Below are 27,364 nucleotides of genomic sequence, written 5' to 3' on the forward strand. Positions count from 1 at the left end.
AACTTTGTATGATCTTCAGTAGGACGACTCATGCATGCCAACTTAAGCAAATGCACAGGCGTTTATGGAATCAAGGCTTAACTTTCTGCCTGAGGGGGAAAAATCATAGAATATAAATGCGTGCAGCAATTAAAATACAAAGGTGGACACTGGCGTGTGCTCCAGAAACTCCGGACAGCAACTGCAAAAGCAGTAAAGCAGTTGCAAATACTGTTCTATTCTACCTTTTCTTCAGTGGTGTTTTTTTTTTTTTGTTTGTTTTGTTTTGTTTTGTTAATACTACAGGGCTGTTGGTTTTTAAATTAACTGTACCCGTGGCAAGCTCGGTATTTAACAGCACGCGGGAGAAAACCTTTCCTGCCTTACAGTCAGCCTCCCCCGGACACCTCGCCCGTGTCTCCCGAAGCCCTGCCCCGCCAAGCTCGGAGGCAAAACTCGCCCCCCCCGACCGGAGGCCCTGCGGGAAGCGCCGCCGCCCGCCCACCCCCTCCCCAACGCGGCCCGCCGGCCGCCCGCGCTGCCGCGGACAGAGACCCGGGGAGGGGCCGGACCTGCACCGGGATCATCGCCCGCGCCCCACCGCCGGCAACCGGCACTGCTGAGCCCGGCTCCGGACCCGGGATGCCGGTGGGGTGCCGTGAGAAGCGGCGAGGTGCCGGTGCCGGTGCCGGTGCCGGTGCCGGTGCCGGTGCCGGGCGGTCGGGGCGCAGCCAAGCCCGCGGGCGGCAGCGACTCCTCACGGCCTGGCAGGTGCCGTCTGCCGGCCTCCGCCTCAAAGCCGCCCGGCGCTGCCCCGCCGTCCCCCCGCCCCCGCCGGGGGAGGAGGCGAGCGGCTGCCGGCCCCCTCCCTCCATGGCCGCGGGCCGGCGGGGGACGCCAGCCCCGCGCCCGCCGGGCACCGCCGCCGTCCCGCTCCGCTAGCGCGGTCTGCGGCCGGAGGGAACGCGCTCGCCGGGCGGGGGGGCTCCCACCCCGCTCCCCCCCCGCCCCACCCCGGGCGCGGCGGTGGCGGGGGCTCCCTCGGCGCCCATTCCTCCACACAAAGAGGACGCGCGGAAACGTGCGCGGACGGGGCGGGGGACGGGGCGGGTGGGCGGCTCGGTACCTCCCCAGGGCGGCAGCGGCGGGGGAGCCGCCGTGACAGCCAGCCGTGGGCGAGGGCTGCGCCCTGCGCTCCTTCCTAAAAAGGCGCCGGTCTTTTTCCTCCCCTTTTCCCACAGGGAGCGCCCGGCACCCCCCGTCCAGGCTCTTCCGCGGGATGGCGGCGGAGGGCCGCCCCGTGTCGCTGGGCGCTGCGCCCTAGCAGCCGCCGGTCTCCAGCCGCTGCGGGGGGGGCGCGGAGCCGGGCGCGGAGCCGGGCGCGGAGCCGGGCGCGTCCCAGCCCCTCTCCGCCGCCGCTCGGGGTTCTTCCCGCCTCCCCGCCCCGTCCCCGGCCATCGCAGCAGGCATGGGCTGTTTCTGCGCGGTCCCGGAGGAATTTTACTGCGAAGTTTTGCTCCTGGACGAGTCCAAGCTGACCCTGACCACACAGCAGCAGGGCATCAAGGTAAGGGCGGCCGGCGGGGCCGCGGGATGCGCTGCGGGAGCGCCGGCGGGGCTGGGCTGGGCTGGGCTGGGCTGGGCTGGGCTGGGCTGGGCTGGGCTCCGCGCCGTGCGGTGCGGCGCGGTGAGGTGCGGGTGCCCGGCGGCGCTGGCCTCCCCGCCGCCTTTCGGTAGCCGGGAAGGGAACGGCGCTAGGAAAGACGGTTTTCGGGATCCCGCGGGAGGCGAAAAGATAATTTGGGAACTTTCGCTGCGGTCGCGCCAGGGACTGATGAGTCAGGGAGACGCGTGCCGGTGGGGTAGACGTGGCTTTGAAGACTTTACTTGGAGATACTCGTTAAATGAGCGGGTGCCGACCGCTCTGGAGCGCTCGGGACATTCGGCACAAGTGTTTTTCTGTGCGTGCTACCAAAAAAAAAAAAAAAAAAAAACCCAACAGAAAAAAGGCGTCTCGGACACGGGCTGTTGAGCACCCGTGTTGAGTCACTCTCCTGTGCTCCTGCCTTCGGCCGCTGCTCCCTGCCGTGCCCGCCCCGGAGCTGCTCGCCCCCCTGGGGGAGAGGCCCCGTCGGCGGGGTGGGGGTCCGGGGGCGGCGGGGTGGGGGTCCGGCCTCCTCTCCAGCCGTGTGCCCGGCAGCCTGGTCGGTGGGAAAAGCTCTTGCGCTGCCGCTTCCAGGCGCGGCGCCGATGAGCTCCTCGGAGCAGTCATCTGCCAAACGCTAATGAGCCCTGACAGGGCATGTGAAAACTGAGATTTTTCTGAAGGCCCTTCACTTGGTCCTGTTTGGTTAAGCCTCATGACAGCAAATGGCACGTCTCAGGCACTTGAAGCACTTGTTTGAAAATCCGGGGACTTGAATTTATTAACAACATGAGAGCGGGGTTTCAGCATTGGATCAGGAAAAAAGAAGGGAATAAATTCTTCTAAAAAATTATTCTTGGAAAGGGCTGATCTGTTTTACCTAAGACATCCAAAGAATAAAAATCTGCATACCCGTATGTTTCAGCTTGAATGGTTAAAGTTTGGTGAAGCAGCTGGGGAAAAGAAAACCCAAAGCAGGGGACAGTGAGTCTAATTTAACAATATAATTTTAACTATAATCTGTGGCACTACCAGCTCTACGTGTATTGAGAATTGTCAAGCTTTGCTGAATCAACTGCTTGCAAATAGGCTCATAAATCCATGGTTAGCACAGAGGAGTAAGCATATCACTGTGATGCTGGAATTCAGTACCTACGCTGGGTTTTTGAATTCTAAGTTTAGACACTTCTGAAAAATTTCTGTGTGCATATGTGGGTATGTATGTTATGCATGTATGTATGGTTTTGTTGTCTGTAAATGTGCAGTTGCAGAAGAATCATATTAAAAGAATAATCTGCAAAGGTGGCCCTACGCTTAGCTTCATTCAGCCAAACCCTGAAAGGTGATGGGTCTGTGTAGCATCTAATAAAAATGAATGTTCTATGGGAAATACAGAGTCTGAAGATGTAACTTCTTTTTAAGAATGCATGACTTCCAGTGTTGGGAGCCGTGTAGTTTAAGATGAGGATGTGGTTCCCTGTCACTCTTACTGTGATCTGAATGTGGTATAATGCTAAAGATTTCACACCTTCCACCCACTCCTTCTGTGTCTTGAATCTGACCATGGAGAAGTCATAGAGTCAGTTGGAACAGCATGCAGATCTGACGGGAAAGTAGTAGGTTGTGACATTTTGGGAGAGGCACTGACACTGCACAGCAGGGAACTTTTGGGGAAGGATAATCTCACTTTTTGTAGCAGCCAATTTTCTTTTTTTAAGATTAACTTTGTATTAATGTGAAACCACACCCCAGTGCTGTAGCTCCACGAGCCTTTGACCACCTGCAGAGAGGAAGCGCATAGCTCTCACCTAGTCAATGGTTTCCACCATTGTGTTCTCCCTTGCCTTTGTACTTGCACAAGTGTTTGTGCAGCTGCGAGTAAGGAGCAGCACATGTCCAGCGGAAGGTAACCACTGGTTTTCCTTTTGCTGTGTTAGTCTTCAGCTGGTTCAAAGTCCTGATCTGCTCACAGTCGGAGGAGAGCAGGACTGGCTCTTTCAACTGAGTCCTGGTTTATGCCATTTTAAACTGCTCAGGGAGCGTTTGTGTTGTTTTTCTTCTGCAGATTTCCACTAAAGTTGTATGATTTTTTCGTAGTAAAACAGAATTTAAGATTTGTCGTGTTCTGTCATTTGGCACTTTAGCCTTGAAATATTAATGTTTCGTTTTAATGCTTCTGTTAGCAAGTACACATCTGAAAACGCAGAGTCTTATATTCGTTTTTATAGAATTTCAGCTTTGGCATCAAGGTATAGATTATAAACATTCTTATTTATTTTATTTTAAAATAAAGATATCCTTAGAACTTCAGATTCTGGATGTGATCTTTCTTTTGTCTTCACACTTCTTCTTGGGTTCACAGCTACACAGGAAACTTAGGTTTTTGGTACTGTTTCGCAAAGCTTCTCAAGAGCAGAGGTTCTAAGTGGTTATACAAGCAACATCATTCCTTTCTTTTCCCCCAAGCAGATGCATGTCTGCTAGAAGTAAACCTCATAACCTAATAGCTATTTACCGTCTTAAATGATACTAGTGGATTTTGTCCTGTTTGCTTTGAAGGGTGGAAGGCTAAGCTCTGTGACTGTAGGAGTCCTAGGCAACTTCTTTTCTTCAGTGAATCTGAAATAAAGGCATGAATAGGTACTTGCTTCTGAACTGATGTAGAGTTTTGAAGATGCGATGGTTAGTTTGCATGGTAGTTATTTCTGGTTTGCTATGCCTGACAGCACCTACATGCAGCAAAATATGACATTTTTGAATTACTGTTTTTACTAACACATTCATGGTACAACAGTCGGCTTTAAATTGTACTTCAGGTTCGAACTATGAGCAGAAGTGGCACAAGGCCGAGACTGTGAGCAGTTTAGAGATACTTGTCTCTTCTCTGTGGATTTCATAGACCTTGTTAGGGAAAGCAAAGCACTGTTTTTTCTGGCTCCAGGTGGGGAAGCTGAGGTGCAAAGAGATCCTAGTGACTTTTCCAAGGTTGTGCAACAGGAGCTGGGAATAAAGCTCCCAGCCCTTTGGGCTGGTAGCACCTGACAGGTCTGATGTGAGCCACACTGTCTGGGGGGGGTGTGTGTGTGATGATCTCTTCCTTGTAGTTGCTCAAATTGGCTTTTGCTTCTCATATTTTGTTCCTGTTTTCTCACTGTTGCCAACGCTGCCTTGCTGTTCTCCCTTTATGTCTTTGTGATGTAAGGACAGAGCCCTGCCGTGTGGAAATGCAGAATCTGGCTCTTCAGTCTTCAGGTTTACAGCAGGCTGATAATAGCTAGGTCATCAGGAAAGGGCATCAAATGTCTCATAATCCCAATTTTTATGTTTCCCTGTAGTACATTAACAGTGAGAGATATTTTGGAGAGTACATGTTTTGAGATAATAAAGCAATGGCAGTTGTTACTCCAGATAATTTTGGATTAAATAAGGCTATTCATCATGTTCTGGTACAGTTTTTCTAATCAAGATATACAATCTCAGATTAGGGCAGCTTTTCCTCTGAAAATGGTGTTCAAGATGCCAATTAAGAAATGGGTTTTTAACAGACTTTTGCTACAAAAATTGTAAGAATCAGCTGTTAACTGAAAAATAATCACTTTTCCAGGACAGTTACTTTGACTCATCTTCACACAGGCTAAATAACTTAGGCACTTTTATGGTATGGCACTGCCTTCTCAGTAGGTATACCTTATTTCTTGATGTCACAACACGTCAGTAGTGTTTTGACATGACACCTAACTGATGGGTTGTGGGCCTTACCTCTTGCAACTCTGTTATGAATTGGAATATTTGTCCTCACAGGAGACTGATGTGCGTTGTTGCACTAACTTGTTATTGGAGGTCAAGGAAAATACTGCTATTTGTGATTAGCTGTTTCAGAAAGAATGGTCATTCTGTAATGTGTACTTAAAAGGAATTCAACAACTTTTGTTTTTTTTTTTTTTTTGAAAACATTATTTAAGGCAAACGTTAGTTTTCTTTTTCCTGAAGAAGTTAAAAAGATTATGAAACATCTCTATGTTATGTTTGTATCTCTTTGGTTGAAATAAAGTTCTCCAAAAAATATTAGCTACTTCTCCAGTGAACAAGCTCTCTAATTAGTCTGAAGCCATCTGGTCATTGCACTTTGAAATATTCCTTGAAATTTCTCTCCGAGCACTATTGTTGTGCTAAGTCCTATTTAATTTGACACATGTGATGGGCCAACAGCAAAGTTTCATGATAGGAGAAGTAATGAGTAAGTAGGGCAGATACACTGATTCTTCCTGGAAGACTCCATTTACAGTATATGTTCTATAACATTGCTTTATTAGGGAGTACCATCTAATAGTGATATTCTGGCCACCATACTGCTTACTTGGTATGTTGAGGTATCAATTGGTACTTGGGCTGTCTGGCCCTCCGTATGTGGCCCTCCATACAGAGATGCGTTTCATGGTTTGTAAGCTACACTTACAGGTTGAATCTCTCTATAAGGTGCTCAGGCTCCAAAGAAAGTGTGTGGCTTTTATCTGGGAAATAAGCACACAGATTTTTTCTTCATGGTGATTCACTGAGAAACTAACAAAATGAGGTCCAACAATCTAAAAGCAGGCTTCAACTTCTTAACAGGGTTTAAAAAAAAATGAAAAACCACACACACAAAAATACCTGATACAGTGTACGGCTGAGATGAAGAACTGTGCTAAATGACTTGATAGGTAAAAAACATGAGTGGATTCATCAGAGTATGATACGTATTGTTAAGAAATTTACAGAGTGATTGACAGTATAATTTAGTATGATATATAGAAACAGGTAAACATACCATTTATTATAAAGTTTTCTGGGGATTATGCTAACATTATTCTTCTTCTTTCACTCCCCAGTGAAGTTCATGTGTTTTGGTTTGGTTTTGGTTTTTGGTTTTTTTTTTTTTTTTTTTGTAATCTGGACAGTTCAAAATGTTGCAGGCTTCATGCCTTCAGTATTTAGTAAATACAGAAAATGTGGGGTGCACTTCTGGATCAAGCTAATTTAGCTCTAGGGACTCCAGGGCGTCAATATGGGACTGGCAGGCTCCTATTTTTTTCCCTGGTGAAAATGCATAATGAATGCACATGTCAGCAGGAAATAGAGCCCTATGAATAGAAAGATCTTAGACTGTGTTAATTATTCTAATTGAGAGTTGTCATTAAAAGTCAAATTGGTAGTCAAGTACTGTGTGAATATGGAATGTATTCTTCGTGATAGTGATTTGTGCTGTTTCATAGTTCTACATTTTTTAAAAAGGAAAGCATCTCTCCGAGAAATTTTCTTAATTATGCAGGTACACTTCTTCAGAAAGCCTAGAAATCTTTTTAATGGTAGATTGCAGTTGCTTTCCACGTATGATAATTTGCTTGCTACCTACAGCAATTACTAAACTGTACTGTCAGAGTTCAAGCATATTAAATCATATTCTTTCATTTGCCCTGTTTGGTATTGATTAATAGATACTTTCAAGGCAGATTCTTCCAGATGTTCAGAATAGTGTTTTGAAAAAAACAGTTAATAGAAAGTGACTTGGTTAAAAGGACACAATCTTGAAATTCAGCTATTATAAATATGTATATTTTTTTTATTACAGTGAAAACAATACTTAGAAAAACTGGTACCATTTTAAGTTTTGTTGGCGACCATAATTTTTTTTCTTTATAAAGCTACAGTGTTCTGTTATGTGTGCATATTTTTCACAGCAGCAGGGAAATGGAACATAATACTGTCAAACTTCAAGTGTAAATATGTACGTGTTTTCATCTGTAATGTCATAGAGACAATACATCTAAGGATTGTTTGTAACAAAACAACAAAAAAAATTTTTAACAAAAATGTAAATTAATGACAGTCCATAATATTAGAAAGATGCTGTTCTTTCGTAAGTTTCTATTATGGCTATAAAATAGTCATCTGGTTGCACACTGAGTACAAGATGGTACATGTGGAATTGTGCACTATTTCAGTCCTCCAAAGATGGACTTCAGAGGAAAAAAATAATAGAGGTTAAAAAAGAATGAAAGGAACAAAAGGGCTCGTGAACCTTGATACTTACTACTTCTCAAAATTACTGTCACATATTTGAACTAGATTAGTAATTTCACCAGTATCTTTACAGATGAGACCAGCAATTTTGAAAACCCCAGGGAATAACCATAAAATAAACGAACACTGAGACTTTGTTTTCCCTGGGTGCACTTAACTAAATTAATGAAACCAGCGTGACAGCAAGAAGGAAATCCATTAACTTTTAAATGAAGTTACCTCTTAGTCAACCTGAGGTTTGAGCAATAATATTGTCAGAGGAGTCTGTTTTGCTGGTTTCAGTGGGCAATAGTTTCTTAATATAATCAGGGCAAATGTAAGCTGTGTGAGGTGGCCTTTTTATTGAATGCTTTTAGATTTGTGTAACTTGAATTGAGCATTTCTTACATTAGAGCACTTAGTATAGTTAAATACCATCTGTTGTTATTTTACTAATTTTAGTTTATTAACGTTCTAAACTAAAATTCAACTGCAAACCCTCCCCTCAAGAAAGAAAATTGCTAAAACTTACCACGTGATAGGAGGGGAGGTCTTGAAGAGACTGAATAGTTTGAAAGGTGCTTCAGAAAGAGGATTTTGTTAAAAAGCTATAGTTCTATGTCACTGCACACTGTAAGATATCTGTTGTCAAGATAGTATTCAACGCATAAGAGAAAATGAGAAGTTATGTATTGGTCATGTTGCATCATTACTAATATCCATATTTTTGATAGAAATTTGAGAGATGACTGAAACATTCTCCTTTTTTCTTTTTTTTATTATTATTTAAACTCTTATTTTCCTCGAGGATTTCCTTTTTTATAGAGTAGCTAGATTAACTGCATTTTATTTATGAGATCTTTGCAAGTAAATAATCATATTTCAGTACCCAGGTAGAATTTTGAGAATGTATTTTTAGTACATGTTTTAGATACTCCCTTTTTGATCAGATCTTGTGCTTGCTGCTTGCGGATTTAATTTCATGGTTTGAAATGAAGATTGTAATTTCAGTATTGATTGTGCTTTTGTTCCCACTTCGTTTGCAGCCTGTGTTGGGCATGGTTGAACACTGTAGGCACTAAGGTCAAAGGGACATGCTTGGGGTCAACCCGTGCTATTATTTAGAAGTGGAAAACAAATAGAAACACTGGGAAATGAGAGCTCTGCTCCTTTGGTTTTGCTGCAGCATGAAGAGGAGTGCCTGCCTGTTTTGCCAAGTGGGAAAGGTGCTTTTTAAATTTCTGATAGCAGGCTGTATTGCTTGGTTTGTGACCATAAGCGCTGATCTTTTTTGAAGCTAAAATTTCAACATCACAATAAACACACCATACCTTGTTTTGCCTGTTGTCCCATTGGTCAGAAGTAGGCTGTGCTTAGTGTAGTGCTTTGGGAGGCAGGTGCTTACCTGTAAGAAAATGGGTTAGGATGGCCCTGTCTGAGGTGTATAGGGGAACACAGGCAGCAGTAATCACACAGCCAGAGGATTTACATTCTTTATTTGAGGAAAGGAAGAGAAAAGCTGTAGTATTGAGGAGGTTAAAAATGGAGAGAGAAAGAGAGTAACAGTTGGGAATATGAGTCAGAGAGGAAAATAAATGCTGTGATGACAAGGAAAGAGACCTTTTGTGACATGTAATTCTAGTAGTACCTTTCCAGAGCTGGAAAAAAGACACCTCAGTAGTTTCTTTGAATTGATAGTACAAATCATCATTATTGAAAATAACAACTAAAATTTAAAATACCCATGTAGGGATTTTTAAATCATTCTTCATGGAAATTTTTAGTGAGTTGAATGCATCATTAACCTATAGTATCAGGAGTGTTATGTTAAAGCTTGGTTGTTAGAAGCCTCAGAGTTTTGTAAGGATTCCTTTTAAACAAACCCTTCTTTCTGATTGCCCCGGTGCATTTTTTAATTCTGTGTTGGTGTGACATGAGGGAAGTGCATACAAGTGGCAAACCTTGTCTCCTGTCAGGTATTTGTATTAGTTTTATTTACTAAGGGGAATTCTTTACATTCTGTGAAATCCAACTGCTCCTTCTGCTTTCTTTTAAAATATATAATAAAGTCATTATAGTCATAGGCAGTTACTAATGTGGAAGAAAAAATGGGCTGTACTTTGTATTGTTCATGTAATTATTTATTTGTCAGTATTTACCTTTTAAATTTTACAGGGTTACAAATGGCATTCTATAGGCCAGACAAGAAGACACTCTGTCTTCCCATAGTTCTCAATGTTTTGGGTATGTGGGTGAATTCCATATGTGGTTGCGTGAGCCAGTTTGATAATAAGTGGCTCAGCACTTTACTATCTTTCCTGTGTTCTCAGGAAAATGAGAACTGAATGCACTGAGGGATAAATTCTTTGGCTGTGTGAGACAGAATGCCTTTTAGTAATGGAAAAGGAGGATCTTTTATATCTCAATTGCATGAAAAGTATTTAGAAGGCAGAAAACGGCTGTTTCCCTATGTAATTAGTGGTAAAATTTGGCATGGCTACTAATATATGTAAGCACATGCTTTAACACTTTGCAGAACTAGAGGCAGTTGAGCATTCTGCAGGAATGAACTAGAAGAAAGATTGTACAGAGAAGAAACACTGGACCTGGTTCTTGTTTTTCACATGCTATATATTTCACTGTAAGTTCTCATTTATGTCTGACAATAGATTACTTGTAGTGTCACCAAAAATACGTTATGGTAAAATCCACTTCTTATTTATTAAATATTGTAAAACTATTTTATTACTAATATTTTAAATGAGATACGGAAAAATAACAATTCTGGTATCGGTTCGTCAGTTTTATTCAGATTCTCAGCATCACTGTGTAAAAAAAAAAGTGAAAACTTCTTTCCTATTTGGTGGATGAGTGGTGGCTAGAGGGAATGGAGTTTAGTTCTTTTTCCCCTCAGAATACCAGAACAAACGTTGTCTTTATAAGGGGCTACAGTCAGAACTGTAAGGTAAAACAGTTTTTTTTTTTTAATGCCATGTGTGAATACCACAGAAAACCTGTGAAGCTAGCTACTTGGAATTAAAAAAGTGAGGAAGAACACTTAGATGAGTAATGAGGAGTGAGTTCAAAACTGACTTACAGCTTGAAGCAAATGGTTAGATATCCCTTCTGAAAGGATGTAATCTCTGAATATTGGTATGACACATAATATGAAAGCAGACTCTCCACATTTGCCTACTGGGGGTATCTTAAACTGTCCTCAAAACTAGCTGCTGTTGGCTAACACCAGAGACAGAAGAATACTGCATTATGCCTTGCTTCAGCTCGAGTTCTGTTTTGGTGGTGTTTGTCTATGGTATAGAAGATGTCTGTTTATAAAGTAATCTTCTGATCAAGGCTGGTGAAGGGAAAGGAAGTCATGTGTCAGAAACAAATGGGACTGAGGAGCCATGACTGCTGCTACTTCTTCAGTTTTTGTTCATGCTGAGGAACTGTCAGCATCTTGTTTCCTGTGGTTTTGTGTGGCCATGTCTGTACTACCTGGGAAGACAATATGAGGGAGTGCAAGGAGCCCGTTGTGTCTTGGGCTAAGTGCAGCTGGCCACATCTACGCTGCGTTCACACAGCCCTGACCTCCCCATCTGGGGATCCTTTGAAGTCTGCTTGATGCTGGCAGACGATCTTCTGTCTGTATGGTTGGTTTGTTTATTCAATATGCCAGAATAAAAGAAAGTTGAGTCTCAGACTGTCATAATTCTGATTGTCATAGCATGGCTGTAAGGGATGAGTGGTATGTATTGGGGTGTTTTGAAGGTGCAGGCATTGCTGGGTAATGGTGAAGACTGGCTGGAATGACTGAAACCAAGCTGTTTATATTGGGGACCATGCAGAAAGTAATCCTGACAACTGTGCCTGGGTTTGCCTTCAGAGGAAATTAGGACACTTTAGAAGGGGTCATGGGAGAAAGGTGGCATAAGTTCAGCAGTGATGATCAGGAGAAAAAGGCCCTGCGCAAATGAAGGAGAGATGCAAATTGACAACATTACACTTGCAAAAAGCTTCTATCGTGCTTCCTCTGTGAAAGAAGAGAAGAAAGCCACAAGACCTTGTAGTGGAACCTTTTGAAGAGGTGTGTGAATGTCCTGACTTGCCTTCAGCTTTTTAGGCTTAATTTGCATTGTCTTCTTTGGGTAAGGGAGGAGGGAGTGGGCTTAAAGCTGTTTTTTAATAATTTTTTCAGGACGGAATAAAGCCGTTAAGTTCAAAAGATCAAATATTTTGCCTCTGTTTTGAAGTGGTGTCAGATTCTTCAGCCATACTCTTTCCCCTATTCTTATTTTTGTCTCTAAAAGTCCCTCAGCGGGACCTAGATGTTCTAAAACATGTGCCCATATGTGTTTTCTTTTCGTGTGTAATGTTTTAAGTTGGCTGAACACTTCAGTTCTCTTTTCAGTGTGCATGTTCTTCACCTGGCACATTGCAAGCTCTAAAGCCGTGGGATCATACTTGGAAACAAAAGCTTTTGCTGTCCTTTAAAGGTACCACATTTATTCTGGGTTATTTTGAATAGTCTTTTCTTCTTCAGTGTTAAGGCTTGACAAACTATAGTGCCTTTAAAATCACCTGTACAAACTCTCTCCAAAAATGGGAGGTATTCTCTGGTCTCCCAATGCTCCAGGCAGGTATGGATGAGATTTACTTGTAAGAAAATGCCCTTGGCCTTGTAATTCTTTCAGCTGTTCCTCCAGTGTCCCTGGGCTGTTCCTGCAAAAGCCAATCGTCTTCTTCGGACACCAATTTAGTAATAACATTTATTTTTCTTGTGAAAGCAATAGTGAGTTACCAAAGCCTGTCCCTCCTTTGGGAATACTTGAAATTGTGGACCTGGTTTCAGTTCCAGTGAAGACAATAGGTGTTTTGGTGTGCTCTAGCACCAACTTCAAGAGAAGCCAAATTAGACTGAATTTTTCTGTGAGCAGGCTCAATTAATAAATGATGACACTGAAAATAAAATGTGTTAGGTCTTGTACGAAGATGTTAGATGTTGTTCACATAAAAGAAATGTATACACTTTCCACCTTCAAAATAAGAGTTAAACTTTCTCTCTCTAGTCGTCCTTTCATCGGTGTTCAGATTTTGAGTCTGTTTAGAGTATGTAAGCTGTGTTTGTTGCTTTTATGACAGAATATTTATTCTGTGATCTTAGATCTGTTTTTTCTGTTTTCCTATTTTCCTGAAAAAATTCTGCTACAGAAGCAGGTTTCACGAACTGTCTCCTGAAGTCTTTGTGTAAAGGCAAACTGTAATGCAGACCGTGTTTGTTTATGATGTCTGCTGCTTTGTGAAAAGTTGAAAAAAAGTCAGCATGGATGGTCAGAAAACAATAGGTTTATTTTTGATACTGTGTGCATGTCTGTACAGAAATTGGAGGGGTCTTGGTGAAATTAAGATGTTTGGGGAGAGGAATCTATAAAATGTCAAAAGGGCAGACGTTCCTCAGTACTTCCTTTCTTTTGTTGTAAATATTTCTTTGCAGTGATTTGTCCAGTTTGTGTTTTTGTAAGAGCTCAGAGTTTTTACTGTAGCACGCTGAAACTCCAGGAGAAGGCAGAAGTCCTGCAGGGGAGCGTGCTTCTGCCTTGGCATACTTTGTTGAGAGGAGGGTTTGATCAGGAGAGAATTAAACCACCTGCACTGAGTTCACTGAAAATGAATCAAACTCAGCTTTTTGTTATAGATGTGGTTTTTTTCCTGTTGCATAGTTTGTACCTGAGCCCATGACATTTTCTATTTTCTTGATATTTTAATTTTAAAAGAATATATATTTTTTTTTGTCCATTAGTATTACGTAGGTCAGGGTTGAAGCGGTGCAGTAGGGCAGCATACAGAAATACTTCTGTTGCTGGGTGTAACATACAGCTAGTGCACTTATAGAACCCTCCCTCCAAGAATATTAATCCAGGGCTTTTCATAAGCAAATAAAGCACCCAAAGAAAGACCAAAATCAAAAGGGTAAGTGAAATTTTCTTCAGTATTATTTAATCCTACCATGTGTTTTCTCTTGATGATGATTCAAAACAGCAAGATTTTTATATGCCTTCTCTCCTGAAGTTTAAGCATGCACTTGAAAAGTCACAAAAGTACAAGCCAGTGTTCATTATTGCATTCACCTGTTTTTTGACATATAAATGTTTGCTGTGCCCAGCTCCATGCTCAACTTGAGGTGATTATACTGTGTGCATGCTCGTGTCTAATGTAATTCTATTGAAATTGGAGTTTCTTCTGCCTTTGCCTACAGTGGATTACAGTTCTTAATACAAATTTTTTCCTACATAACACCACAGAGAGCAGATGGACTTAGTGTTACCTGTAAGAAGAGGGACATCTAACAGGCTGCTGTTTATTATCTAGTTTCTCAAGCTCATATTCCTCATATTTCTTTTTTTGCATACAGAAGGAATATGAGGGTAAGAAAAATCACTTGAACTGTAGAAAAGTAGTGTAATTGAATTTTGAACATTGATTTCTGATATAAAATTTAAGTAAAATTTAAGTAAAAAAATGTACTCAAGCAGTACAGGAGCTGACAGAGTGTACAGTGCCTTTAAGAAGCAGGTATTTGCTATGAAGTTCACCGTGCATACAAATGTGCTTGCATTTTGAAGTTAGTTAAGAACACTTACAGGGGAACAGGAAACCTGACCGGGCAGATACAGGCTTTTTCTATTCAATACAGGCTTGCAAAAAGGGAAAAAATAAAATAAACATAATGCAGGGAAAAGCACGATTCTTCTTTGCTCTTTTAAGTCTGAAGCAGGAGAGGGGAACCAGAAGAATGATTTAAAGGAAATTGCAGTAGTGATTGTTGTAAGTATACACAAAGGAAGTCTTGGGCTCTGTCAGGAGCACTAGCCATTTTCAATCTGGAAGAATTGACTGAACATTTAATTAAACAATGCCTTTGGCTCTATTCACTTATGCTCCAGCGTTCATGATAAATGTAGACTTAGGTTATTTTTCAAGTGTACAGCTTTTTCCTCCTGCACAAAGTTGGGACTGGAGTTTTTGTAGAGCGGTACATTGTTTTAGTTGTGGTAGGCAGCACTTGAGCACACCGATAAAACATTGAAGGACTCTGCAAACAGCCAACACACAAGCAGACCCTGCCCCAGAGAGAGCTCAGTCTAGTGCCGCAGCAGTAGTGGGAGTGAGCGAATTGACAAGTGTGGGAGGGGAGCAGGTTAGGATGGAGGAAGAAAGAAGCCAAGTTGTCAGGTCAGAGAATGTCGTCTCTAGGCAGCAGAATAGCTGATAAGTCTGGGGTTGCTGCTCTGGTTGTATAATTTTGCAGAATTCTGCTGTAAGTAAATTGCACCTGGCATGTGCCCCAAATTATAAGTGCATATCATGGGTAGCTCTGGATTGATATGTATCTAGTTCTTGCATGGCTGTCAGGATTTTGGTTAAGGTTGCTCTGTTTTCATCGCAAAAAAATTATGAAGGCAAACCAGCATGGAAACAGTTTATACCATACAAATAATTTTGTATTTACCTAGCTTAACCTTTCCTTAAGTGAGATAATAAGTTAGAATTAGCAGCTGGACCACCCTTGCCTGGGGCAGGCTGGAAGGGAGGTATGCTTTGGTTCCAGGAGCAGTGTGAATTGAAAAAGGTTTCTAGGCAAACCTGAAGATTTTAAGCATCTTCAACACAAAGGTGCAAAGGTAGTGTGTCTGCCAAGGGCATAGCAGGTAATTCCACAGCAAGTACTGACCTTATCAAAACACAGAACCCACAATCTATCGATCCTGTTCGATGAACCCATCACCCCTGCCAGCCCATCAAACCCCCCAAACCTCAAGATATTCTCTGCATGCCAAAATTGTCTTTCTGACTAACCAGATGTGCTTTCATGGGGGGAAAAAAAATACGATCCCCCTGTAGTCTGATTTGCTATGCATGATAATATTGCTCATGTTATATAGGCTGCTGATTTGTGGGAAAAGGAATGTGTTGGAGAAGGTTAAACCACCTTGAAATGTATCTCTCTATCTATCTATGCTAAGGATTAGAGCAGAAAAAATACTTTGGTGAAATAACAGACTTGTTTGAACCCTGGTGGGACAGATTATTTTTGTTACTTGTTTTCTTGATCTACTAAATTTAGATAGAAGGCTGGATCTGCTTAAAATGATTTTTTTATTTTGAACAAAAGTTTGTTCTGATTTTGGGTTCTTGCTTCAACTGGGAATTATATCCTTCAGTGACACTTGATTAAGCCAAAATAAGTCAAGTCAGTGGTTAGACTTCAGTCAGCTCACACACGTTCTGCTACAGGAGAAAAAAATAATACTACCCTTTCTTGGATTATCTCAAATGTCATTTAAGCAATAATGTATCAAAGCAAACAAAATTCAAATAAGAAAAAATTATGCATGTGAAACAGAAGAAATTGGAAAAAAATCTGATCTCAGTGAGGAAGATCCTGTCAATGTCAGTAGGGATTATTTTGTATCACGTAATCATAGACAGGATTGCACTTGTACACAAAGAACACAGGCCGGATACTTATTTTCAGAAGTATTCAGGTGCTTGCATAAAAGTCTTTCAAAAGTCTTTTTTAAAGGTTGTGCTTGGCACTCAGGTTATTCTGAAAAACTGTCTCAAGGCTTGAATTTCCAGTTACAGAGTAAATATCAGTACAACAGTATCACTTCCATTGAGGTGCCTTTATGTTGCCTGGTGTATGATATATAGACCCATGAGCTGAAACAGGGAAGCAGCATCTTAGCATTATGAGTTGGCATTTTTTACTCAATGCTAGAAACAGAAGATAGAGGATTTTATGCTGCTGAGTCTGTATTTTTAATAAACAATCCCAGATAATTAGATGTGGATTTAACAGTTTTAGGGAACAGCTGCTGCTGACACAAAGAAATGTTTGCCTCTAAGCAATATTGTAATTCTTTGCATAGGAACATATTAAAACTGTATTTCAAAAGGAAGGTTTGACTGTCATACAGTCATTTATGTAGTGACAGGGAGCTGAAAGTTCTGTGATTCAGATAGGTGTGTTACCTTATCTAAAATAAATTCTCCAGTGGGACTACAGTGTCTGAATCTTTTACCTGCATGCAGTGTTTGTGGGCTCTGCTGATTCTTATAAGTTTCTATCAAAAGGTTTGGGCATGTGATCAGTTTGGTAAGTGTTCAGCTGTGGTAGCCATCCGCATGCATGAATGGCAAATATTTAGTAATTCAGTTTAGTTTAGATTGCAATAAGAGGCTTTAGTTGCGTTACCTCTCATTTGCTGTTGGCTAAGAGCCTGCACAGGTTGTGGTAGTAGTAGTTCATTGTCCATAGGTATCGTCAGGGGTCTCTAATTTCTCCAGAAGGCTTCACATCTGCAGTGCTACAGTCTCATTCTTATAGTGGATTTCATTTTGGTGTTTTCATCAGTGCAAAATATTGGAACGTCTTTCTTGTTCTCATTTAAAATAATTTAAAGTTTCTGTTGTCATGGTTGCAGAGAAGAACTCAAAAGCATGAACCCTGCTGACTCCTAAAACCAGTAAGCCTGCATATTTCTGTGAGGAAGCTCAGAATTAAAGCAAGTGTTATGATTGATTTTTTTTTTTTTTTCCTTGAAGGTAAAGTCATAGTTTCTCAATGGCTAGGATTGCTTCTATGGAGCAGTGGAGGTAGAAGGGAATTAGATGAATAGGATATGTAGACAATTTATAGTGAATTTCATTACATGAGGGCATGGTCGCAAATATGTGGTTCATTCTTTACAGGTTCTTTTGGTCTGATCTGTTTTTGAAAACCTCAACTAAAGGAGCCTCCCAGGAGCTCAGCTGCAGTCCTTTGTTACTGTTCTAGTTAGAAAGCTTTCCCTGACATCTAGCCAGGGTTGCTTTTGTTTTCAGTTAAGCTACTTTCATGTTTTCCTAACATCAGTGGGCCTGTGCATAGAGTACATTTGATCCTTAACCTTTTTTTAACATGCTTTTTTATAGTATATTAGGAGACTTGATGCTAGGAAATGCTGGAAGCTTTGACTCTGGGCAGGGACAGGCACTCTGGCAGCTGTTTGGCACCCAAGATGAAGGAAGTTATGCATATATGGGGCACTAGGTTGTATGCAGATGTCTTCCACAACCATCTCATGTTCATGTATGTCAGGAAAATACCAGGACTGGTTTGCTTTACCTTAGCTGTTTCTCTCCTGTCCGTTGTTTTTGTGTACTCCTGTGAAACTTCATCTTTGTTTCTGCAGTGTGTTCTCATTGAAATCCTGCTTTGCAGTTCCCTTTTGTCTTTCCTGAACAGTTTTTCTTCTTGTTATTTCCTTCCTGGATGATATGGAGAGAAGACTAAATTAATCTAAACAACCTTCTTAGTCTCCCCTCACCTTCTTTTGTTTGTTTTTTCCTAGTCTGGGAAGTGAGACGGAGACGGAAGCCTCCCAGCAAGTAGTTGAGAGTGTATACTTTGCACTGTCAATGACACAAAAGTGAAAACTTTTAGCAGCGATTTCATCCATGGATAGAAGGTTGTGCGTAGATTCCCTTTCTCACTGTGTGCAGCAAATCAACTAATGCTGTTAGCACATTTTACACAGCATATACTTGTATGTTCCTGTGTGGATGCTCTTATTTGAGAGGCTGAGCAGCAGTGGTTCTTAGGCTGCTGCCTCTAAGGATTATTGTTCTGCTGTGTTTTTCTGAGAGTCTCCATGTAGAGAAGACTTAACCTTGTGACTCTACAAAAGCTTTGGCAGCTTCTCCCTCCCCTGATCCAAACCACAACACACTTTCCGAATGTGTATCATTATCTCTGTGCTTCATGTTGGCTGTCCCTGGAGCTATTTGCTTGGCAGAATGTTGCCCATTCCAAGGCAGCTTTAAACTGAGCCAGGCTGTGATCCAGCAGAAATCCAGAAGATGTGATATGAAACAGTCTTCTGAAGATGATGAGGAGACTGAAAACTGGTAGGATTGGTCTGCTGGCCAAAGCCTTGAGATGGTATGTAAATGAACAGAATGCAGTTCTTGCTTCTGTCGGTCTAAACCCCTTGGGAGGGTCTGGACTTACAGTCTTTGCACTTAAGAAATGGGGAAATGAGGTTTCCTTTTTATTTTTTTTTATTTTTTTTTAATTTTGTTTGTTTGTTTGTTTTGTTCCATTATTTTGACTTCATGTTTTGGGAGTTAGGGACTAGTAGACACATTTTTTACAATCCCTGCCACAGGGAACTACAGTATTTTGGTAGTCTGTTCATGTCTCATCTCTAAATGATGATGATGGTAATAGAGCACAAGGGGCAAGTGATGTGAGGGGAAGTAAGCAGTATGGTGTGAAACAGCTAGTTTATATTTTAATTAAAATCAATCTTATCAGATAGAAGTCCTTCTACCAGATTCAGGTTCTCATACAGTTCTTTGTTAGAAGATCTGAGAGGACCCTGAAGACTGGAAATGTGTTCAGGCAAAAATCTGGGATTTTATTTAATCTCAAAGAACCAGAGTTGACTTAAAACAAACCCACAAAACAGAAGCAGAGCAAAAAAATATGCAAACAAACCTCACCACCAGCTCTGCCAAATTCCTGACCCCTCTCCCCTTAAAAAAAAAAAAAAAATGCCTGAAGCCATAGACAGATTCACTTCTTTCTGCAGACTTTAATTTTTATGTTTGCTGGCTTGGTTTTATGCATCTGACTTTTGATCTTTCCACATTGTTGCATCCAGTGTCCCTTCCCATTTTTAAAAGTTTGTGTGAATTTACTTCCCAAAGGTAAAACTCATGATTGTAGAAAACTCGTGATTTCTAGAAGAACCTTCTCCTTTCAAGAAATTCCTTGAAGTGAACTCATGTCTTCCACAGGCAAAGCTACTTGCAATTTTGTCTCAGGCTTTGAAGGACCTGAATGTGTTACAACTTCTTATTAGGCGGTTCTCATCTTTCATATTCGAAAAGTTCTCCATTGTCTTTGTGGTCATGTTGTTCTTCTGACAGTGTAGTATTAGGTTGAATCTATAAATCATATTAACCACCCTTCTTGCCAACTGCTATCCAGGCAGCAAAATTACAGAAGCAGAAAAAGGGCATTGAATCAGTACTTTCTAGTGTTGTTCTAGTTTACATTCAGTTTTACCAAAGCTCTGTAGACCTCAAGAATAACAGCTTATGTTTGTCTCTGGTTTGGCTCTTGGCTTGCTGAGGTGCTTGTCTTCAGGAACAGCCTGTTTTGCATTATCTACCTGATGCATCTCCTTGGGTGGAGGGGTACCTTAATTCTCAGCGCTGGAATTGCAGTTGAATTTTTGTTATCTGGTCCCTTTTAGAATCCAAAAGTCCTGAGCGTGGTAGAAATAGAACTGACATGGCGGAGGTAATACTCCCTTGCATTCATGCTTCTTCCCGCCTGAACTTCTAGCATTGGTATCTGTGGCTGCAGAGTTGGGAAGGACAGGAGGCACACTACGAAGACCTTTGTAGAACTATTAATACTCAACCAAATTGAGAGGAAAAAATGTTTTTGATTAAGAGAGTATGTGTTCCTTGAACTCTGTCCTAATTACATCTGCATGTTTCTCCTCTCCTGACTTGGCCCAGCCCTATCTAAGGTAGCCTGAGGTCTACTTTAATTTACTCCAGTTGGCTGTGATTCCCGAGAAGTTGTGTGCCACCTGGCTATGGCTAGAACAGGGCTTATCCCAGCCGCTCCCTTTCCCCACCCCGAGCAGGCGCTGTGGGCAGGAGTGCGTGGGAGCTGGATCTCCTGGATCGTAGCCCGATAGGTCAGGTTGCCCTGAAGCGGGGAGCCCCTGCTGGGGAACTTGCTGAGAGTTTCCACTTCGGGCTGTTTGGGGTGCAGAAGAGGACCGAACGCCTTCTGACCTCCTTCAAACACTCCCATATCCCCACCATGAAAAGTCTGAATACTACTATCCAAAGCCCTGTAATTTTGAAAAGAGGCTTTATGATCTCTGCACTGAAGTCAGTGTGTTTTTTCAGGGACCTTCTCTACTTAAAACCCTTCTTTAAACACACTGTAGATTTTAAGTCAAAGGTGAGAATATTTTGTCTCAGGAGCCTTTGCAAATATGTTACTTGTGCAAGCAAAATAGGAATATTTCAAAGAGAAGTTAGTTGCTGAAGTTAAATTACAGAATATAAATTTATTGCTTGTCTTGCTGAAAATTGTTTTATCACGCTGTTGCGCTTAACTGAGTGAATATGAATAGTAAATGCAATAAATAATTACAGAACACAGTGTTATACAATAGTCAGGTCATCGTTCATTCAACCTGTAAAATGTTCTTTTTCCCCACTGATGTTAATTGGAAATACTTCAATAAATGCTGTTAAATCTATCTTTCTGCCTTCACCCCCTTCTATAGGGCCATGTTTTTAGAGTCATTAAAAATGATTGTGCTGAGCTGTAGTGATTGATTTGTTGTCTGTGTTTTTTCTAGAGCTACTGTTTCTTCAAAGAAAACAGGCAACTCTACTAATGCTACGCTATCACCAATACTGTTTTGAGTGTTACTTGCCTGCTTTATGTATTTATTAAACTTCATGATTTATAATCAGGCCCAGTATTGGCTTCTGTTTTTCATGGTAGTATTAATGCAACCACACTTGTAATATATTAGAAATTGGTGTATCATTACAAAAGTTTAAAAAAACAAAGTGTTGCTCCAATGCATTGTAACAGTTCTAAGAAAAGTGTTTTTTAATACACGGGGAATTGTTCTCCACAGCCTTCTCGATAGTCTTATTATTCTTGAAGATACATCTTAAAATGTGTAATATCAATTTGCCATAATGTTAGCAAAAAAGCAGAACAAAGTGTGGTTTCTTCTTTTTCCCATCTTAACCTTTTCTTTTCACTTCAACTTCATGTTGCAGTAGCCTGTTGTCAGTAAGAAAAAGTTTCAGTTTACAGTTCAGCAGATGAATTAGTGGTGAAAAAAAATTAATTATCTGTCTGGTTTACAGAACCTGGTCTGGTTTAAGATTACAGTAAACTACAGTATTTTCACCTGTGTAACTGGAAGTTTGAAACTCTGATTAAATATTGATTGTGAAAATGAATTTTCTGGATTTCCAAGCATCTGGATGTGTTCTGTGTAAACTACCTGCAGAGTTTTGTAATGGGTTTGGTTTTACTGAGTAGTTATTGAAAGTATTACCCTGAAATTGAATAAAAAATTACACAGTATAAAAATGCCTTTCAAAACTTTCTTCTGCCTTCTTTATGGTAGAGGATGTGGTGAAAACAAGGGGGGGGAAATCCATAATCTCAAAAGGTTTCCTAATTATAGTCATCAAACCAATCCATTATGTAATGGTTTTGACTGTATTTTTATTTTATACTGTAGTATCAGCTTGTTCACAAAGTTAGTTTTAATTCTTTCCCCAGAACTTTACTTTTAATCAGAAAATTTGCTATGGATTAATACTATAATGTAAAAATGGAGAAATTATGCTGATGCATTTTTGGTAAAGTGAAGTAATTGTTTTAATTGGCATTACATTGATGCTTCATGCTTGACTGTGCACTATTTGGTGAAAAAACCCATAAAGTATACATTTTTCTGAGTTCATGAAAGGATGGAGCTTTCATACAAAACAGACTCAAATATTTTACCACCATGCATGAAATTGTTGAATTGTGTGTCCCTGTTTCTTTAATATTTCTTCTTTTGATGTGGAAAATTCAGTAGTTTTCTTGGTGGGCAGTTCAGATCGGAATTACAATAGAGTGTTGGCAGTTTGTAATTAAGTTTAGGCTTAATCACACCGGTTCAGTTATGTTAGATTATTTTGTCCTCATTTTACATTTTGTGGAATTAGTATCCTGCAAGTCAAGCCCTAGTTGTTGATAGTTTTATTCCCAAGTCAGATGTGTCAGCAGTAGCAATTCTTGTTAGATAAACAAGTGGAGCTCTAATATATACGTGTGTGTATATAACTTATTATTTATAAAATAATACACATATAAAAGTATAAATATATTACATATTTATGTCTATCATCTATCTATCTATCTATCTATCTATCTATCTATCTATCTATCTATCTATCTATCTATCTATCTATCTATCTATCTATCTATCTATCTATCTATCTATCTATCCGCTCAACTGCTGTAGCTCACGTGCCATTCCTGGAATGAAGTCTGGGAGAAGTTTTTTAACCCCTCGTAAGAGAAGAGAGGGCGTTCAGTATTTTTGTGTGAGTTAGTTGATGATGGGATAAAAGTTACAGATGTGTGGTCTGTGCAAAGTGCATTATTAGACATCTTCACTCACTAGGATGTTGTAAATATGAAGAATTGGAGTTGTATCTTTATATACATTACTTAGTTAAATGTGGTACTCAGTGTGACATCCAAGTGAGTTACTGAAAAAAACCCCAAACCTCAACCCTCCAAAACTTCAGAGTTTATTTCTTGCTTCTTTGTTGTGTGTATGAAAGCATGTTTGTGAATAGTGCTTTGCATTTTTTTTTTCCCATTGTATATTTAGGGATCTAGGTTAGATGCACAGTTGTTTTGTCAATGGAAGTTTTTCCAGTGATTTCAGAAGGATGAGGGTTGGACTATTGTCACTTTCTCCTTTGTTGAAAAAAACCTTTAATAACCTTGACAGGGGCCTGGAAAAAATGTGTGTGTGTGTAATTTTCTGGAAAGAAATTTAAAAAACTTTGTGTTACGTAAGTGTTTTTCTAGTAGAACTAGAACTGGTGGAAAAAGCTTCAAAACATTAGTATTCACTGCATGAATTTTAGACACAGTTGTGCACACATACATACCATAAAGATTGCTTCATGTGTTAATCTTTGTCAAGAGACTAATTTAACATGTAAAACCAGTATTTTCATTTAAAAAAAGCATGATTTAATACAATACTGTGTGATTTCATGAACTCACATTTTTAGCCATTTAAATCCTAAAAGTAGTGTATTGTTCACATTTTCCAGTATCTTTTTCAGAAAACATAAGGCCAGGATTTTCAGGTATGGTTTCCAGGTGTTAGTGGCACATTTGGTATCTTCTATAGCTTTGTAGATTTCCACTGACTGTGCATTAATATTGTAAGCTATGGAGTATGTAAATGTTCCAGAATAGATTTTTTTGTATGGTTATGTTATTTGTATATGTTTTATCTAGGATTTTTTTTAATCAGTTTCTTCTCCAATGTTATTTCTTTGCAGCCTTTCTTTTCCAGTTTGGCTGCTGACTATCTTAAAATGTCATTAATCAGTCTCTTCTCATTGCTTGCATTGGATGCTAGAGATGATTCTAGGTGTATCATGTTAACATTGAGATGCATTTACAGGTATTTCTGCCTATGACGTGGAAAAACAAGGTATCTGGGCAATCAGGTCAGTGGAGACAAAATTGGTTGCCCCAGTGGCAAAACCTTCACAATAGTAGGGAGCATGAAATCTCCCTGGAACCAAAGAGCTCATTTGTTTTTTGTTTTCTGAACAAGATTTACAATGCATTGCCTGAATAGGCCAGGTGTGTTTTTGTTTCGTTTGTGTGTGGTGGTGTGCTCTGACTAGAAGTGGGGCCAGACTGGGGTGCCTTTGGATATGATCTGAATATTCCCAAAGTTTCTGTTAGTGTAATGTTTAAAAGCAGGTTTATAGCTGTTGTCTGGATTTTAAATAGTTTGGGGGCTTGTGAAGAAAATAGCAGTATTACAGTTCCTGGTTCATGACAGGTTTTGTGGAGCATCACTGCGGAAATAATCTGTCTTGACATGACTGCAGGGTGCCAGTCTTGGCTTGATAAAATCAGGTATGCTTCTGATGGTGTCACAAGTGAACACAGTCTTGGCCAGTTTAAAAAGCGAATAAACGACAAAACTCAACATCACATCTGGATCTGTGTCAGGGAATTTTGTAGGTTATGCCTGTGGTTACCAACACATTAGTAACTTTCTTGCAGAGCAATTAAAATTTTTCCTTTATCCCTACTTGGGCAAACAGGGACTGCCAAAGAGCCTCTGTTTCTAGATCACTTCTCCCAAATTTCTCTGTTTTGTATTCTGTTTGTGAAATATTAAACCAGTTTATCCTTTTCAGCTGTGTAATAGCAGCAAGCCATGGGGAAGGCATGGATTTTTTGCCTCATAGATAGTAAACAGTATGATGGGAATATAAAGCCAATCCAGGCCGTGTGCTGTATACTTCATCTGAATAGGAGTGTTCTGTAATTAGAGTTACACACAGTACCCAAGGGGAAGTAAAAATTACACTTTTAAAACCAGTTTCAGATAAACTGCACAATAAATTGATGGCTGACAGGCTCTTTTCTGTGCTTTTCCTTGTCGTGCACTTTGGTTGTTGCTTGGTTCCTATTTCATCCCTGGTCTCTTCTTACTTTTTTTCTTTTATTCTGTTTTTATCAGGTGTTGTGAGTGTATATGTTTTTTTCTTTCTGTCTCCTTGGTTGCTTATGTGAACTCCTTACCTATGGTCTTTCTCACCGTGTTGTGTATGATCAGGTGATGGTTCTACATAGCCAAGAGTTTCACAACTGGAATCTCAAAACAGTGTGAGAGTAGGAGGAGAGCACACAGGGGACGTGCAAGGCTTGTGTGCTGCTTCCTGAAGGCAGACATTTGTGCTGCCTGCTCTGCTAGGCAGGAGAAGGCGGAGCTGGACGAGTGCTTGTTCCTTCACACACGATGTGGTCTTGGGAAGAAGGAGCCGTGCTATCTCTCCCTCTGCCTCTTTCTGCTCTGCCTCCATTTAACGCATCAATGGCTTTCTCCTTCCCGATTGCAGCTCCAGGGACACCCATCCTTCCAGCTGTACCTATGTTCCTTCACGCCTGTGGCAGGAATAAAAAAGACTTACTTTAAGAAAACAGACTGCGGGGTTGAAATCTTTATTTTCTTGCCCAACTGTGTTGAAGGTCGATCTCACCTGCTCTGCATTATGTTGCTTATCAGTACATGAAGCCTGATGCATGACTGCTTTCAGTACATCTTGAGATCTTCTGGACTCAGGCATGTGGCTTTCAAGCAAGAGGCGAATTTTGTAAGGTCATTTTCTCATCCACTCAGAGGGATCCCTAAAATTCTTTGTTTTAGTCTTTTCAAAATGCATCCATGTCTGTTATTAAATGCCATGTAAAAACAGTCATCAGTGTAACTGGGTTAGTTGAAAACAGCTAATACTGTGTGCACGGTCCTAGGGCTTCCCAGCTGAGTGTGGCTTACCTGCCAGCTGTGTGTGTGTGTGAGTTCTGTAGCCATGCCTGTATCTTCAGGGTGAAAGAGGGAGGGTTGGGTTGTTGCATAGCAGTGGTCAGAATTGTCTGGAAGGAGTTTAGAGCTGATGGCAATGAACAAAGCCACTCCTTTTAATAAATCCAGTTAGCATTTGTACAATTAATTTCCATAATTTTTTAAAACAAAATCCATTCTCCTCCTGGTTGTTTACGTCTTTTTGAGGAGAGGAGCTGAAAGGTGTTTTTTAAATATCCCATTATCTATTTTTGGTGTAGATAAAATCAGTCATGAGAAGTTAAGTTGCATGTGTGTCTTGCATGTAAGTCAAAGTATGACACTTCAGAAGCTCAGAGTATTTTATGTGCGACTTACGAAGATAACTGTGAACATGGAGTTTGTGTGGCCTAGTATTACATAGGTAGATAAGTGAGTGAAATACAGATACAGAAACCTGACAGAGAGGTGAAGTCTGAAAAGATCTGCCCAGAAATTTATTTTTTTATTTAATCTAAAGAATGTAGTTATTATTTACGTTCTTAAAAAAGCATCATTCATAAGAAGAAAATACAGTGTATTTTTAATGGCAGATTGTGTCAAATTGAATCAAAACCCCACCATCTCTGTGAAGGAAAATGATTTTGTTTCTGCTTTTAGTGGTAATTTCAATGCAGCTTCAAATTTAGAGAAATCCTTATATAAAACTACCCATACTTTAGCTCATTTTTGCTGGCTTACAGAGTTCCATAAACCTGCAGGGCCAGATCTGACAGAACATCGTATCTGGTAAAAGAACCCCAAGAAAGCTAAGTGCTTAAAAATTGGCATTCATCTTCTTTCAGACAAAAACTACTAGAATATATACCTGAAATGAAATTATTATTTTCTTGAGCTACTGTCATGTTTGTTCAATTATTTTACCCTTCATATATTGAAAACCAGAGCCTCAGGATATCTACTGACATAGCAATTGCAATGGAATATAGCCCTTCCGCATTGTTCCTGCTTGTTTGAGAGCACCTTTTATCCATCAGTGTTTGTATGCTGTATTACTTTCTTGATAGAAACAAAAGGACTTTCCTGTGAATAAATCCTAAAGACTAGTAAATGAATATATTCTGTTGGAAATTGAGAACAATACCTGTTATTGAAGTGGGAGAGGGAGATGAAGTGACCTACTGTATTTACTGAGTAATCATCCATATTCCTTGTATGACATTATGTAATATAGCTATGACATAAAGAACAATGGGGGGGTATATGTTTCACATAAAATTTAGCTTAACGTTTCTCAGGAGGAGACCCACAGAATTTTCTGTGGGTTCTTCTGCTGCCTGATACAGTGAGAAAATCTGAGCACCACCAAAGCCAATGCTTTGATCTGAGCGAATAAGATTTTTCCTGGCCAGTAATGCGTTTTCATCCTTTCTGGACAGAAAAAAAAAACCCTAACTCCTCTACCACAGAAGTCTTTAGCTTCAGG

At 40.6% G+C, this 27,364-nt stretch overlaps 1 protein-coding gene across 5 annotated transcripts in view; it reads left to right on the forward strand.

Annotated features, from left to right (window-relative positions):
• Nucleotides 1–669: 669 nt before the first annotated feature.
• The window catches only part of EPB41L4A (erythrocyte membrane protein band 4.1 like 4A), a 138,728-nt gene continuing 112,033 nt past the window's right edge, over nt 670–27,364 (forward strand). For all 5 annotated transcript variants that reach the window (XM_042787991.1, XM_042787993.1, XM_042787994.1 and 2 more), the window contains exon 1: nt 670–1,546. In XM_042787991.1, coding sequence (XP_042643925.1) covers nt 1,448–1,546 — 99 coding nt within the window. In that variant the 5' untranslated portion in view covers nt 670–1,447. The remainder of the gene's footprint in view (nt 1,547–27,364) is intronic.

The sequence above is a fragment of the Tyto alba genome, unplaced genomic scaffold (genome assembly GCF_018691265.1).
Source record: "Tyto alba isolate M040663 unplaced genomic scaffold, T.alba_DEE_v4.0 Super-Scaffold_13, whole genome shotgun sequence".
Taxonomy (NCBI): Eukaryota; Metazoa; Chordata; class Aves; order Strigiformes; family Tytonidae; genus Tyto; species Tyto alba.